Source organism: Centroberyx gerrardi, chromosome 17 (genome assembly GCF_048128805.1).
Source record: "Centroberyx gerrardi isolate f3 chromosome 17, fCenGer3.hap1.cur.20231027, whole genome shotgun sequence".
NCBI lineage: Eukaryota > Metazoa > Chordata > Actinopteri > Beryciformes > Berycidae > Centroberyx > Centroberyx gerrardi.
The window spans coordinates 10,434,617-10,447,122 of record NC_136013.1 but is presented as its reverse complement, the minus strand read 5'-3'; the positions used below and the strand labels follow the sequence as shown (position 1 = coordinate 10,447,122).

General features: G+C 43.9%; 1 protein-coding gene across 1 annotated transcript in view; it reads left to right on the top strand.

Moving 5' to 3' along the window:
* The first annotated feature begins 232 nt into the window (after positions 1 to 232).
* Positions 233 to 12,506, top strand: part of dph6 (diphthamine biosynthesis 6) — a 58,040-nt gene continuing 45,766 nt past the window's right edge. Inside the window, exons 1-3 of the mRNA XM_071902223.2 lie at positions 233 to 255; positions 746 to 837; positions 1,415 to 1,599. Of these exons, the coding sequence (XP_071758324.2) occupies positions 233 to 255; positions 746 to 837; positions 1,415 to 1,599 (300 nt within the window). The remainder of the gene's footprint in view (positions 256 to 745; positions 838 to 1,414; positions 1,600 to 12,506) is intronic.

Genomic DNA, 12,506 nt, shown 5'->3' with positions numbered 1-12,506 from the left:
GAGAGAGAGAGATAGCGAGAGAATGGCAGGAACAGATTTTCTATCAGGCACATTCGAGGGCGTCTTGTTATATATCGGGGTCCTGCTTCAACCCGGAAGTGTAGTTTTCACGTGTTGTATACACACGCATTGGTTGCTATGCAGAGCTGTTGCTTACATCTATGAGCTGATATCATATTGTATAAAATTACGGACTGTACTTTTGGTATCATTAGAGTCTAGAAATAAGACAATGAAGGTGGTCGCGTTAATAAGGTAACTGCTGCATGTCCGTGCTGTCACTGGCTCACAACTATGCAATGTTGCTGATGTTCTTGCTAGCATCACAGTTAGTAAATCACAACTGGACTGTTTTATGTTGATTATTAAATAGATGCGTAGTCTCGTAGTTCGCCGTTAATTTTGTCCGAAACCAGGATATACCAGGCAATAGAAATCCAAAGTTATCGGCTATGGAAATGCTTTATAAGAGAGTAGACTACAGTAATATGGAAAAGACTAACTGCTAATAGACTAGAATAGAGCATATCTGTACTCAGTAGACCACTGGAAAGTCAGGATAGACACAAACAGATAACAGGTTCTTCATCATTGAAAACTCTGCTAATTCTACTCGCACCACATTCCCACAGTACTAATTGTCCCCCGCCTGATAATGTATAGGTCCAGACCTGTCCTGCATATTAATGATTAAAAAAAAAACACACGACTTAACTGTATGCCTATTCCTCATCCCGGGTTCCAGCGGGGGCAAAGACAGCTGCTACAACATGATGCAGTGTGTCGCAGCCGGGCACAGGATCGCAGCTCTGGCCAACCTGCGCCCTGCTAACACAGGTGAGATGAGCTGCTGATGTTATGATCTACAAGGGCTAGCTGGGCTATGTGGGCCAGCCAGCTGCACTGCTGACTAGTGGACCGAGAAACTTCTGCCACTGCAAAACTGTAAACAAAGTGCTGCAGAACTGTGTTTGTGTAAATCTCTCAGGAGTGGAGGTCCAGCTGAGGTCCAGAATCATATGACTCCAATTGTATGATTAAGATTAAACATGAACAAACATACAGACAGTCTTATGGTTAAGTTGTGAGGCATATATCGGTAGTATAGATACGGCAGCCGGAGTTAGTACTGACACTCTGTTCTCAGCTTTTAGTATATTTTATACAATTTGATTTCTGAACTGCTGAGCAGGCTGTTTCAAGCCTGTTGTACAGTGAAATTTGTTATTTAAACGCCTTTAGTTGAATATTTCAATATCAATAAGCACATTACAACAATTGTGCACAATTGGTACATTATTTAGTGTTATTTTGTTATTGCCGCATGTTTTGGTCATCATTGCCATTTGCCAGACACTCTGCAATCTGTTTGTCATCAGATATTGGCCTAAACTCCTTGTTGTTCATGCCTTAGATGAGTTGGACAGCTACATGTACCAGACGGTGGGCCACCAGGCCATAGAGCTGTATGCTGAAGCCATGGAGCTGCCGCTGTACAGACGCACCATCCAGGGCTGCAGCCTGGACACAGGCAGAGACTACAGTCAGACAGAGGGAGATGAGGTGGAGGACCTGTATCAGCTGCTGCACCTGGTCAAGGTAGGCCTCTCTGTCCACACCAGTGCTGAGAGAACAAGGGTTTTATTATTGTAGTATTACTTCACCCTGCAGCTGGTAGGGATTCACTGTCTTGCTCAAAGACACTTCAGCAGGACGGATGCTTGACCCGACACGTTTCAAGGACCTGAGTCCTTGAGGACTGCTGCTACCCCTGCTAACTACACTACCCTGCTGTGTATTATGAGAAGATTTAATTACTGTGTAATTGGTTGTTAGGATCTTGGCAAACTAAAACTGTTAAGTCAGTTTTTTTATTTTTTATTATATGAGTCACTTTTTTCCTAAATTATAAACATTTCTCTGGTGTCACTACAGTATTCACTAATATATAATCATCTTTGATAAACATTAGACCTAAAGTGGTCATTTTGCATGCTTGCCTTCATTTGCACGAGGCTGATTTTAACATCAGATAATTTTCATATCTCTTATGAATTGAAATATTCGTTTTAGTTTCATTATTAGTCCACAAAATATGAATATTACCACTAGTCAACTAAGAATTTGTTTTCCATAGTAGGGGTGTGAGAGGCTTCACACATTAATTAATGAAATAGAGAGTGGTTCTTATTCGTGGTTTATTTGAGGTGTGTAATAATGTATCAGTTATGCTAAAATCTGCATAATAAACCACTCAAGTGTGTTGTAATTTTTCTGCCCAAATATAGAATTCCAGATCATAGCCAAAACTCCCCATTCAAAAATCCCATAGAGTTTTAAAAGATTGTCACTATCGGAGTCTGTGGTTGACACAGGCTTTTTTCCTTTGAACGTGTGTTTCTCAATACATATCTCTCTGTGTTGAGGACAGAGCTTTTTAATTTTGAAGCCAAAATATAAAAATGGAAATAAATTGTTAGCATCATCTAGCTTAGCATTTCAGGATTTGTCTCTTATGCGTTCATGTAGCCAGCCGATATGCCTGACACCACTTAAAAGACACTTAAAAACGTGTGTATACCAAATGCAATCTTTTTTCACATGCAATAAATACTCCAAAGGGCTTGAGTTCTGAGCACTGAGAAAATAATTCCTCTGTTCGTTTGTTCCATAGACAAACTTGTATTATGAACCGGAAGTTTGAATTTTTTTGGAATATGACGAAAGCACTTGAGTGGTCTGTTACATGAACTCAATATTGCAATGCTTCATTGCGTGTACACAAGAGTGGTCAAACGTAGTTTTGACTCCTTGCCACCACTGACATATGCTTGACTGCTTTTTAGTGAACAAGCTCTCAGAGCACTACTAAACTTCTCATCTGGGCTAAGGGTACATGACACATGTCACAGTGTTGAGATGTTTTACAGACCATTCTCTATGGATTCAGAGTCACTTAGTAGCCCATCAGCACTGTCTCAACGAGACCCTGCTTGTCTAGCTTCATCTGGCCCTGCTGTACACTAACGATCCTTAGCACCTATTGTAAAGTGCAACTGAGCCGCACAGGAGATTACAAAGCCATGTTATTGCTTTTAGTCTGTCTTATTCTGTCTTATTTACTATGTCTTAGTCTCACATCTCTTTTTATCTTAGTCTTGGAAAATATTGCACCTATGCTGTATCAGTTTATCAAAGTTTCATGTATAAAGTTGGGGTCAGGTGTCCTTCAACAACTGGGTTCACAGGAAAAGTTCCATTCTTCTTTTTTATCTCACATGACAGAAGATCAGATGCAAAAAATTAATCACCGAATTAATATTTCATCAAATACCCCTTTTGCCAGGATGTTGAGAAAATATTCATTTGATGCCAAATTATGTATGAGACCTCGGCGGTGCGATGTGGTGCAGGGAGACCGACTGACAGGTTTGAGACGATTGCATGTGTGTTTAACACTGCCTACCTGACCGCCTGCAGCCATGAGGAAGCTACCTGGACACACACTTCAAGAGCAATAGCAGCTCTCCCTGCTGTCAGCGCAAACAGACGCCGGGGTGTGGGCTTGATCCAATGTAACACTTTTCCCCCTCTGCACACACACACACACACACACACACACACACACACACAAGCTCTCATTTTAGCTGGCAGCATCAAATTTTAAGACCTTGTTATGGGATGGTGGATGGGAGTTTGTTGTTGAGACGGGAGTCGGCTTGACGTGGCGTAAATGGGAAGGGGGGGAAAGCGCTGGTTCTTCCTGTAGGTCTGTGTGGAGACATGTTCATCCCGGGCTGAGGGCTGCTCCAGGGCCCCTGCATGTCCACACACCGCCTGAGTGGCAAGGGCCAGTCATCCCGCCTCGGGGCATTTCGCGCCCTCTCCCTCGCTTTCTTTGTCGTCTTCTGTATAAATCTGCGGCTTTACACATGCGGCTACGTGAGAAAGCGCTTGTTTGTGTGCATCCGTGCGTGTGCGCACACACTTGCACAGTCTGGTTTCTGGGTTTTTGTCTCTCGCCAGCGTTCGCACTGAAACACACATAACACACAAGCGTACACTTGCGCGTTACTTGCTTTCTATCTCTCCGGTACTCTCTCTCCCTGTGGTCAGTGCTGGCTCTGATTGCAAAAAGCTGCTAATTTCCCATTTCCAGGGCTTCTCTGGTCTGACCTCTCCCGTCAGAAGGGCCATAGGGCAGGGCAGCTGGACTCCCATGGGGCCCTCGTGGGCTAGCAGACCTCCAGCCCTCTCTGTGTTTACCCCTCTCACCGTCATCAACAGACCTGCACCATAAACAACAGGCTTCCTCTCTCTCTCTCTCTCTCTCTCACTGAGTGATGTCGAGTATAAGAATACAAGATAGACTTAAACTTTCTTATCTCAAGTTTTACAGAACTCCTCTCCCAACTTGCTTTCTTTGACATTCTTAGGAATCGGCAAGTTTGCTAATGGGTATCATTTGTTCCGCATTGTGAAATGAAGTAAACTCATGCAAATCAGTCTCGTTCCTGTATTTAGAAACTCACGCTATTCTGTCAAAGCAACTCAAATCTCCTCTTAATATGTCACGGATTATGGTCACATTTAGTTATGTTCAACACATATGCCTAGCTTTCCATTGCATATTTCGTTTAAAATAAAAATTATTCTGGTATTTGCTCACCTTAAAGTTTGTGGTGTTGTTGATTGGTGAAGGAAATCAGAGAGAGAGAGAGAGATGGAGAGAGAGAAAGAGAGAAAAAAAGACTTCTTCTGATAATTAGCTGTTAAATCACCCTTACTGGAAAAGAACAGTTTTAGCATGAAAAAAAAATGTGTTCTGTTTGGAAAGGGTGATATTTTGAAAGATTCTTTCTAGCAGTTTGAATTAATTAGAAGTTACAAGATTATATTTGGCAAATGACACTTGAGCATAGATGAAAGAATTTTTTTTTCTCAGCTTCAGAGTTGATGAGTTTAAGTGGAAATTCTTCCCTCCACCTCCTTTGCAACTTTGACAACAGGCTCCTAGCATGAGCCAACAGTGCCATCTATGGATCGTTCCCAGAAGCTGACAAACCAAAGCAGCTCTCTACACTTTGGCCTCTCCAAGAATGTTTGGAGCCATTCAAAGGATTCAAAGGAACGGATCGTTTTCTTCTGAACCATTGTCGATAGGGAAAAAGAAGCCCAATTATGATAGAAAAAATGAGCCGTCCATCCCCTAGCAGTAGTGATAATGGCAGAATGACAATGTGGCCCTATCCTTGGCCCCTTGCTCTCATCGCTGGCTGTGTATGGCAGTGTCTCTTTGAAGTGTGTAACCTGATAGACATGCAAGCCATAGCATACCCCGTCCCATCCTGCTAGGTGCTGATCTTTGAACCCGCTCTTTGAGGGGGAGAAATAACAGTTTTGTCAGCGGCGGGGGGGATCTTTCACTTTTGGACGTCTATTGCTGTAAGGGTGTTTTCATAGAATAGATGGCGGCCTTGTGCCGTTTTACCAATCATCAAAAGGCAATCATTGTCAAAAGGCAAGCTAGAATATAAACTATATATAAAAGATGGGTCTGTGAATTAAGAAAAGATATCGTTAGCGATGTAGTTGTTTTAATTTGTACTGGGTGATCTCTCTGCAACATTTAGTTGATTGAAATAAAAGTTTGAAAAGTTTAGATTGTAGCTTAATGCCCTACACCCACTGTATAATTTGAATTTATTCACTCAGTGTGGTAGTTAACACACTATCTTTTCCCCTGCCCAAGTGTCCATTTTGAGTGGGTTGAGATGGAGCCTTTCCTCCTGTCCTGTACATCAGTTGTGTGGTCGGTCTGCTCTCCTCTGCTGTGATCTGCTGTGATGTGTGATACAGATCAGCAGTGTCAGTCACCCCTGGCTGTAACGCCAGTCCCCCCGAAGGCCTGCAGAACCCCTCATATTAGTCATCTCACATCCCTCAAGTCCTTTATCCCCCTTTCTGTGCTCTGTGACCTGACACAGTGGCTCTTTATGCCCCGTGACCCTGCTAGTGTGTGCGTGTGGGCGCGTGCGTGTGCGTGTGTGTGTACGTGTGTGTGTGTGTGTTCAAGGTCAGGTCGAAAAGGGCCTCTGTTACATGATTACAGGTCTATCTCTCTCCTCCATACACACCGTGCTGTAAGCATGGTCACCTCCTGCCTCTCTTTTTTCCCCTGGTTTGCCCTCTTTCAGCACTCTACAGTAGGAAGGAGTGCTCTCTCTCTCTCTCTCTCTCTCTCTCTCTCCCTCTCTCTCTCGCTCTCTCTCTCCCTCTTTCTCTTATCCATATCCACCTACATATCTTTTTCTCTCTCCACTCTCCCTGTCAACTGTCAACCCCAATTGCAAGCTACTTGATGTTGTAAGTAGTGTTGTAAGTAGTTTCTGTAATGTATTATTAGATGTTATTTCAATTAAACGAGTCACTCCCATTTTCAAGATGCTTGTCCGCACAGTGAGTGTTTTAAAACATAAAGATGTTGCACCTTGGAAGAAAAAAAATAGCACAGCATACAATACGGCACGAATAGTTGTGAGTTATGGAAAGATGTAGGGGGAACTGGAGCTTTAATCACTGGATATAGTAATAGATAATATATAAAAGATAGTGACTGTATTGCAGGAACTCTGCAACCTTTGAGCTGATGAATAAAGACAAAGACATTTAAGCTCATTAGAATGATGAGGAACAATAGATGATATCTATGCTCACGTTCCTTTTTGCCGGCTCTAATTAGCAGCACTGTGACATCTCTGTCGTACTGCGACCCGGCTTGGAGAACGATGGAAATGTTACTTTCAAATCACATTTCCTATGCTGTAATTCATTCGACTTTTCAGAAAAGCTGTGGTTTTTGAAGGTTATTTTTAAAAAAAAAATTTTTTTTTGGATAACTGATCGCGGGTCAGTTGCCACCCTCAACTTCCCCCCTTCTTTTTATCAAGCCAGTGTATTTTTTTTTTCTTCCTAGAGGTGTCTGGGAAAAGTACTGGAGAGGCACACTCAGTCCTTTGGCCTTTGTAGATGAAACATTCCCTTCCGTTGGTGTGTGTTAAAACACCTTGTTTTTAGTGAGATAATCCTTTTCTTAAACACACACACACACACACTCTCTCCCCCCATTCCCTGCCTCTCCCTCTGCCCTTTATTACACACACACACACACACACACACGCACACATTTCCCCCCTTATCCTCAGCCTCTACCACCGCTCCATTATCGACATCAGCAGACAAGAGTGGGGCCCTCTGAGATTGGAGAGGCAGTCTGTCCACAAGTCCAAACATTCTTTTTCATTCTTTCCTCTCCCTCGCTCCTTTCTTTCTTTCTTCTGCTCGCATCTTTGCCTCTATTGTATTGTCGTCACACTTTCATCCGGAGCCTTCAGAAGCACCGGCACCGCGTTGTTGCAGGTGCCCTGATGGAGGTGTATCCTGCTGCGAGGAGAGGAGAGAGAGAGGGACCGAGGGAGAGGAGAAAGAAAGAGGAGAGGAGCAGAGAGGAGGAGGGCAGGCTGGCAGGCAGGCGGGCGGAGGAGTCTACAGTTGAACCAGGAGCACTGTGGTATTGATCAGGGAGCTGAGGTGTTGGAAGACAAGTCGCTGAGCAGGGGTGTGAAGGAGGGGGGGGTCCAAATCAAACACACAGCCCTGCTCTGATTACCGGCATGGTGCCGCATTAGACGTACATTGGGGGCTCAAAAGGAAAATGGATTTCTTTAAAAAGCTGCTTAATACATAAATCATGACCTCTGGGGTCACAGCGAGGGTTTAGGAGATCAGATCAATAACAAGGCTAATGTAAGCTTGTTGTAGCAGGTTTGTGGTGCAAAGAGACCTCCAAATGGTATTATTAGAAGGTTTTAAGTAGTCTGAAAACGATGGATAATTGCTCTGCAGAAATACTCTCAGGTAGTTTTATTACATTTTCAGCACACGTTTAGACTACCGTACTTATCGGATACATTTCAGCATGTTGTACTCTATGAGCTAGTATAGATTCCTTTAAACAGCTGTCTTTCTGTGTGTGTGCGTGTGTCTGTGTGTGTCTCCTCTCTGTGTGATAGCTATTGTTATCTTTTCCTTTGGTCTGAGACGGCTTGTATTTATGTTGGTCGACACAGTGGCAGTGGGGTTGAGATTGCGGGCTTGTTTTGCACATGAGGAAGGATAGCATTAGCGCTGAGATAATGGCGCTGTGTATTGTTCTCTGGCCGTGTGGAAGTGGCGGGACAGGATCTATTAGATGCAGGCCCATTTCCCTCCAACTGACGCTAACAGTCCCCACAAACATTAGATAAAGAGCCTAGCCTCAAGCCTTTGTAATTTGTTTGTATTTTTCTGCTTAATGTACTTTGCTCAATCTTGTTTAGCGATGATGGAAGCAGATAGCCTTATCTCGCCTTGCCAAGGGCATGAGCCACTAACACTGCTTGGTTGAACATTGTTCCAATGAAGAACGTGTGTGTATGTTTTTTTTTCTTTTTTCGTTTTGATGCCGGATGAATTGTAGATCTAGCTAGAAGTTATTTGCATCTGATTGGTTTTAGCTATTGGCTAATATTTTATATCATACACTGCTGTAATGCAGCATTCACTTTCATGGAAAGTGTGTAGATGGTGTGTTGGTACATTTTCTACGCTTCATTTGTTTGATTGTTCGTATTAAAACTTAAGGGAAAGCTGTGATCCTTTTCTAGCCAAGGCTGAACAAATTTAATTTAATGTGTAATGGATATCCAGCGCCACTTTTTTCTCATTTTTGTCAGTTCCCCTTCAAAATGCCTTTCGATGTTCCTGCGTCCTCTCAAAACAACTTTTCTACTTTTGATCATAAAAGATCTATTGTTACGTCCTCACTGTCACCCTTTGCTGAAAATATTATTTTTCTTCTCCATTTGCTTTCAGTACTTTTATGAAATCTTAAAATCAAATATGAAATTCAATTCATAGGGCTTCAATTTGCCTTCTTTCTGTCACATTTGGATTCCAGCCTGTTTTTTTTTTACTCTCTAGTGTCTCCTTCAACTTGAGTTCATCACCCATGAAAAGTGTGAATGATAATCTAGCCATTTCTTTCAAAAAAGATGTAAGTTACAGAGTTATAGAGAGAGCTGGATTTGTAATAAAAAGCCTTTAAAACTCTCCAATATCAACAGCTATATCACACAGATACAAAAACAGCCTCTTAACCCTTCTGTCCCAGTAAGCCCAGAGTGCACCCTGCTGTCAAACTCCAGTCAGACCCAATACTGTCTGTCTGGGGAGAAGACGGCTGAGGGATAGCTCTGAGTCAGTCAAGTCCCTGCCATCCATCCACTCCAAAATTAAGAGGGCTTTTATGTTTTGTTTTGTGGACCATTCCCTTCAAGAAATATTTGTGGCAGGCCCCATCGCCTCCCGCAGCTAAAGTCATAACCAGCCGTAGAAAAACACCGTCTGGAGTCTGGAGAGTGTGTTAAACCAGCATCGCCGCTATATTTTCCTCCAGTCTCTCTCTGGGGAGGGAAGAGGGGGGTGTCCATGATGTCTGTTGGAGCTGTGGAGAATAGAGGACAGGAGAGCCAAGATGCTGAGAGTCTGGAACCTGACCTCACCAGAAAAACATTTACATTTTGGAGTGTGTGTGTGTGTGTGTGTGTGCGTGCGTTTGTGTAGGTGAGAGCATGACCGTGTGTATGTGTGAGTGCGTGTGGGTGCGCCCTGTGGACTAGGTGGTTGTTGCGGACCATGAAAAGCGACTGACATAGTTTACCTCTCTGTGGTACGAGACTCCTTCTTTGATTCCGTCCTGCTCGCTCTCTGGAAGCGGCTTCCTGCCTCAGCGCCTCAAATGCTCTTTCCTCAGCCAGCCAGGAATGTTGCTTTGACAGAGCTGGGATTATGACTTTGTTTTATGCCCCGCAGAAAACTACTTTGTAGACGTTTATTTATTAGAACACCTTACCCTTTTAATGCTGAGGAATGAGGCCCCAGAATGTTCGGAAAAGTTGCACGAATTCCTGTCATCTCGAAAAAATCCCAATGCAGCGGATCCTGTGAGACTACAGATGCAGCGTGATAATCTGTTCAATGTAGAAGACAACCGTTAAAATATTGCATTTTTTATGATCCAGTAATAAATGATCCCTTTTGCTTGAATTGCCAGTATTCATGAACATGCATCGATAGACCTCCCTATGTCTCCCCGCTGCTTCCCAGCATTTAGTTTTCCATGCGTGTTGATATGGAAAGCCTCCTTGTCCTTGGCCTGCTCAAACCAGGGCTTTGTGCTTGCTTTGGCCAAGGCCCTCTCCCTCCCTGCCTGACGACTGGGCCTGTGTTTACGTAACCATATATATCTGAGAGGAAACTCGTGAAACGTTAATCTCTCTACTTTTTAACCCTGATGAATTTCTACGTTTTCCAGCTGTGCGGCATGGCATATTTATGCTCAGGCCCTATCGCTGAAAACAGCTCTGTCATTGTAAATGAATCACTGTCCACGACTAAAGAGTGTGTCTGTGTGTGTGTGTCTGTGTGTGTGTGTGTGTGTGTGGGTGTGTGTGTGTAAACTTCAGGCTAGGAAACTGAACAAATACGAACTGAGTCCTGAAAAGCTCTTTCCTCTGTCTGCAGTAAAAGCAGCTCCGTGGATAAGTTCTGCAACTTCCTTCTCATTCTTCTCCACCTCTGGAATCAGGCCCAGATCAGTGTGGGTCGTCCTGTCACTCGTCACTTTGCTGTGGGCTGATAGCCGTCAGTCACTCATCGTGTTGATGAGACAATGTCTCATGTCATATCCTCTGTAGTCTGGTCACACCTGCATCGTGGTCCCAGCGGAGAATAATACTTTCCCCTATTCTTCTTCCTTTCCCTCTTTCTTCTGACTCACTTTGACCTGCATCGTCTCAGGAACCGGTCTGGGCATTTAGGTTTATAAGCAGCTGGCTTTGTGAACAGTTTGTTTTTCTTATTCTACCACTCTGTATGGTTGAGGACTGACACGTGGTGAGTCATCTTGCCAGCCCATCCACGAGCACAAAGGAAGAGCCCGTCTTTCAACAGCTGCTTCAAACAGACAGCCCCACCAATTTACCAAAGGGAATGTCTCTGAAAGCCTTTTAGAACAGGGTTTTGGTTGATGTTTGTTTTACAAAGACACTCACTAAGCCTGCATGCCCATTTGTAGTTTTATTGTGATGGATCAGGCATTGTACGTGGTGTTTTGGCCGTAGCATTTATGTAATCTTATAAGCATTAGGTGTAACTTTATTTATAAAATTATGATAGGTGTAAGCTAGATCCTGCCTCTCATCCTCATTCCACCCCCCCACATCCTATCTCTCCTTTACCAACACAGGGAGTCACCTTGGAGTATAACTGTCTGTACAGAATGGTAATGAGGAGGCTGATTTAAAACAAATAACCGGCGTCTCCTCCTCCCGTCACACTAAGCTTCCTGTCAGTTTGGGATGTCTGAGTTGTCAGGACGCCCCCAACACGCCGCAGGACTGTGTCCACATTACATTAAACACAATTGCTTGACCCGAGCTAGCCCTATCCCCTCTACTACATCAACTTGTGCTACTACATCAAGGTCCAACAACATCCCACCGTGTAGGGGAACAGGGGAGAACAATCCCATTAGATTACAACAGGCCCAGAGCTGATCTAATGGAGAGAGGACATTAAAACCATGTCGCGTCCAGTCACTCACTGGATGGATCCTGGGAGAGAGGGATGAGGAGGAGGAGGAGGAGGAGAGATGGGGAGGAGAGGGAGGGGATGATGGGAGGCCGTGGGGTTAGAAGCGGTGTCGATATGACAACGAGGACACCGCGATGGAGAGCGTGCGATGGTACCCCGGTGCCCTTGAGCAAACTGTCATTCAGAGCACTTTAATTAATTTCTCCACTCTGTCTTCTTCCCTGCCCCCCCCCCCCCACACACACACACACACACACACACCCCACACCCCCCCGCCTCCCGCCCGTCGTGCTCAGGCATGCTGCATACAGGGGCCAATAATGTGATAGAAAGCACATCAACAACTTTGGACGGGATAAAAGGAGGATTTCGTAATGAAAATATCCGGCCTTGTATCTGTAACAGTCGAGATCGGCAAGTGCTGATTTCCCGGTAGTCAGAACAGGCTGGAGTCGGCATTTTGGAACCCCACCATTTTGCAAAATAGAGCCTTGTATTGTTAGGGTGTATAATTAAGACCTCATTGTGACAGCCATTGAGAGGGAGAGCTAATGAGGGTTCTGATGTATTCAATGTGAATATGAATATTGAATTTTTAATATTTTATGGCTTTCTAATTGCCTTGGTTACTGTTAATGACTTTGTTGAATATTACCCAGACTGAATGTGTGGCATGCATAAGTACCTTGAAGCTGAGAGTTGATAAAATAGGCGCATTCTCAACCTGGACCGATTCAGTGCTTTACGATCGCCGCGTATGTATCTCCGGGGCAGATATACATATCTTGACTGAAGGCATGTCTGTGACTGTG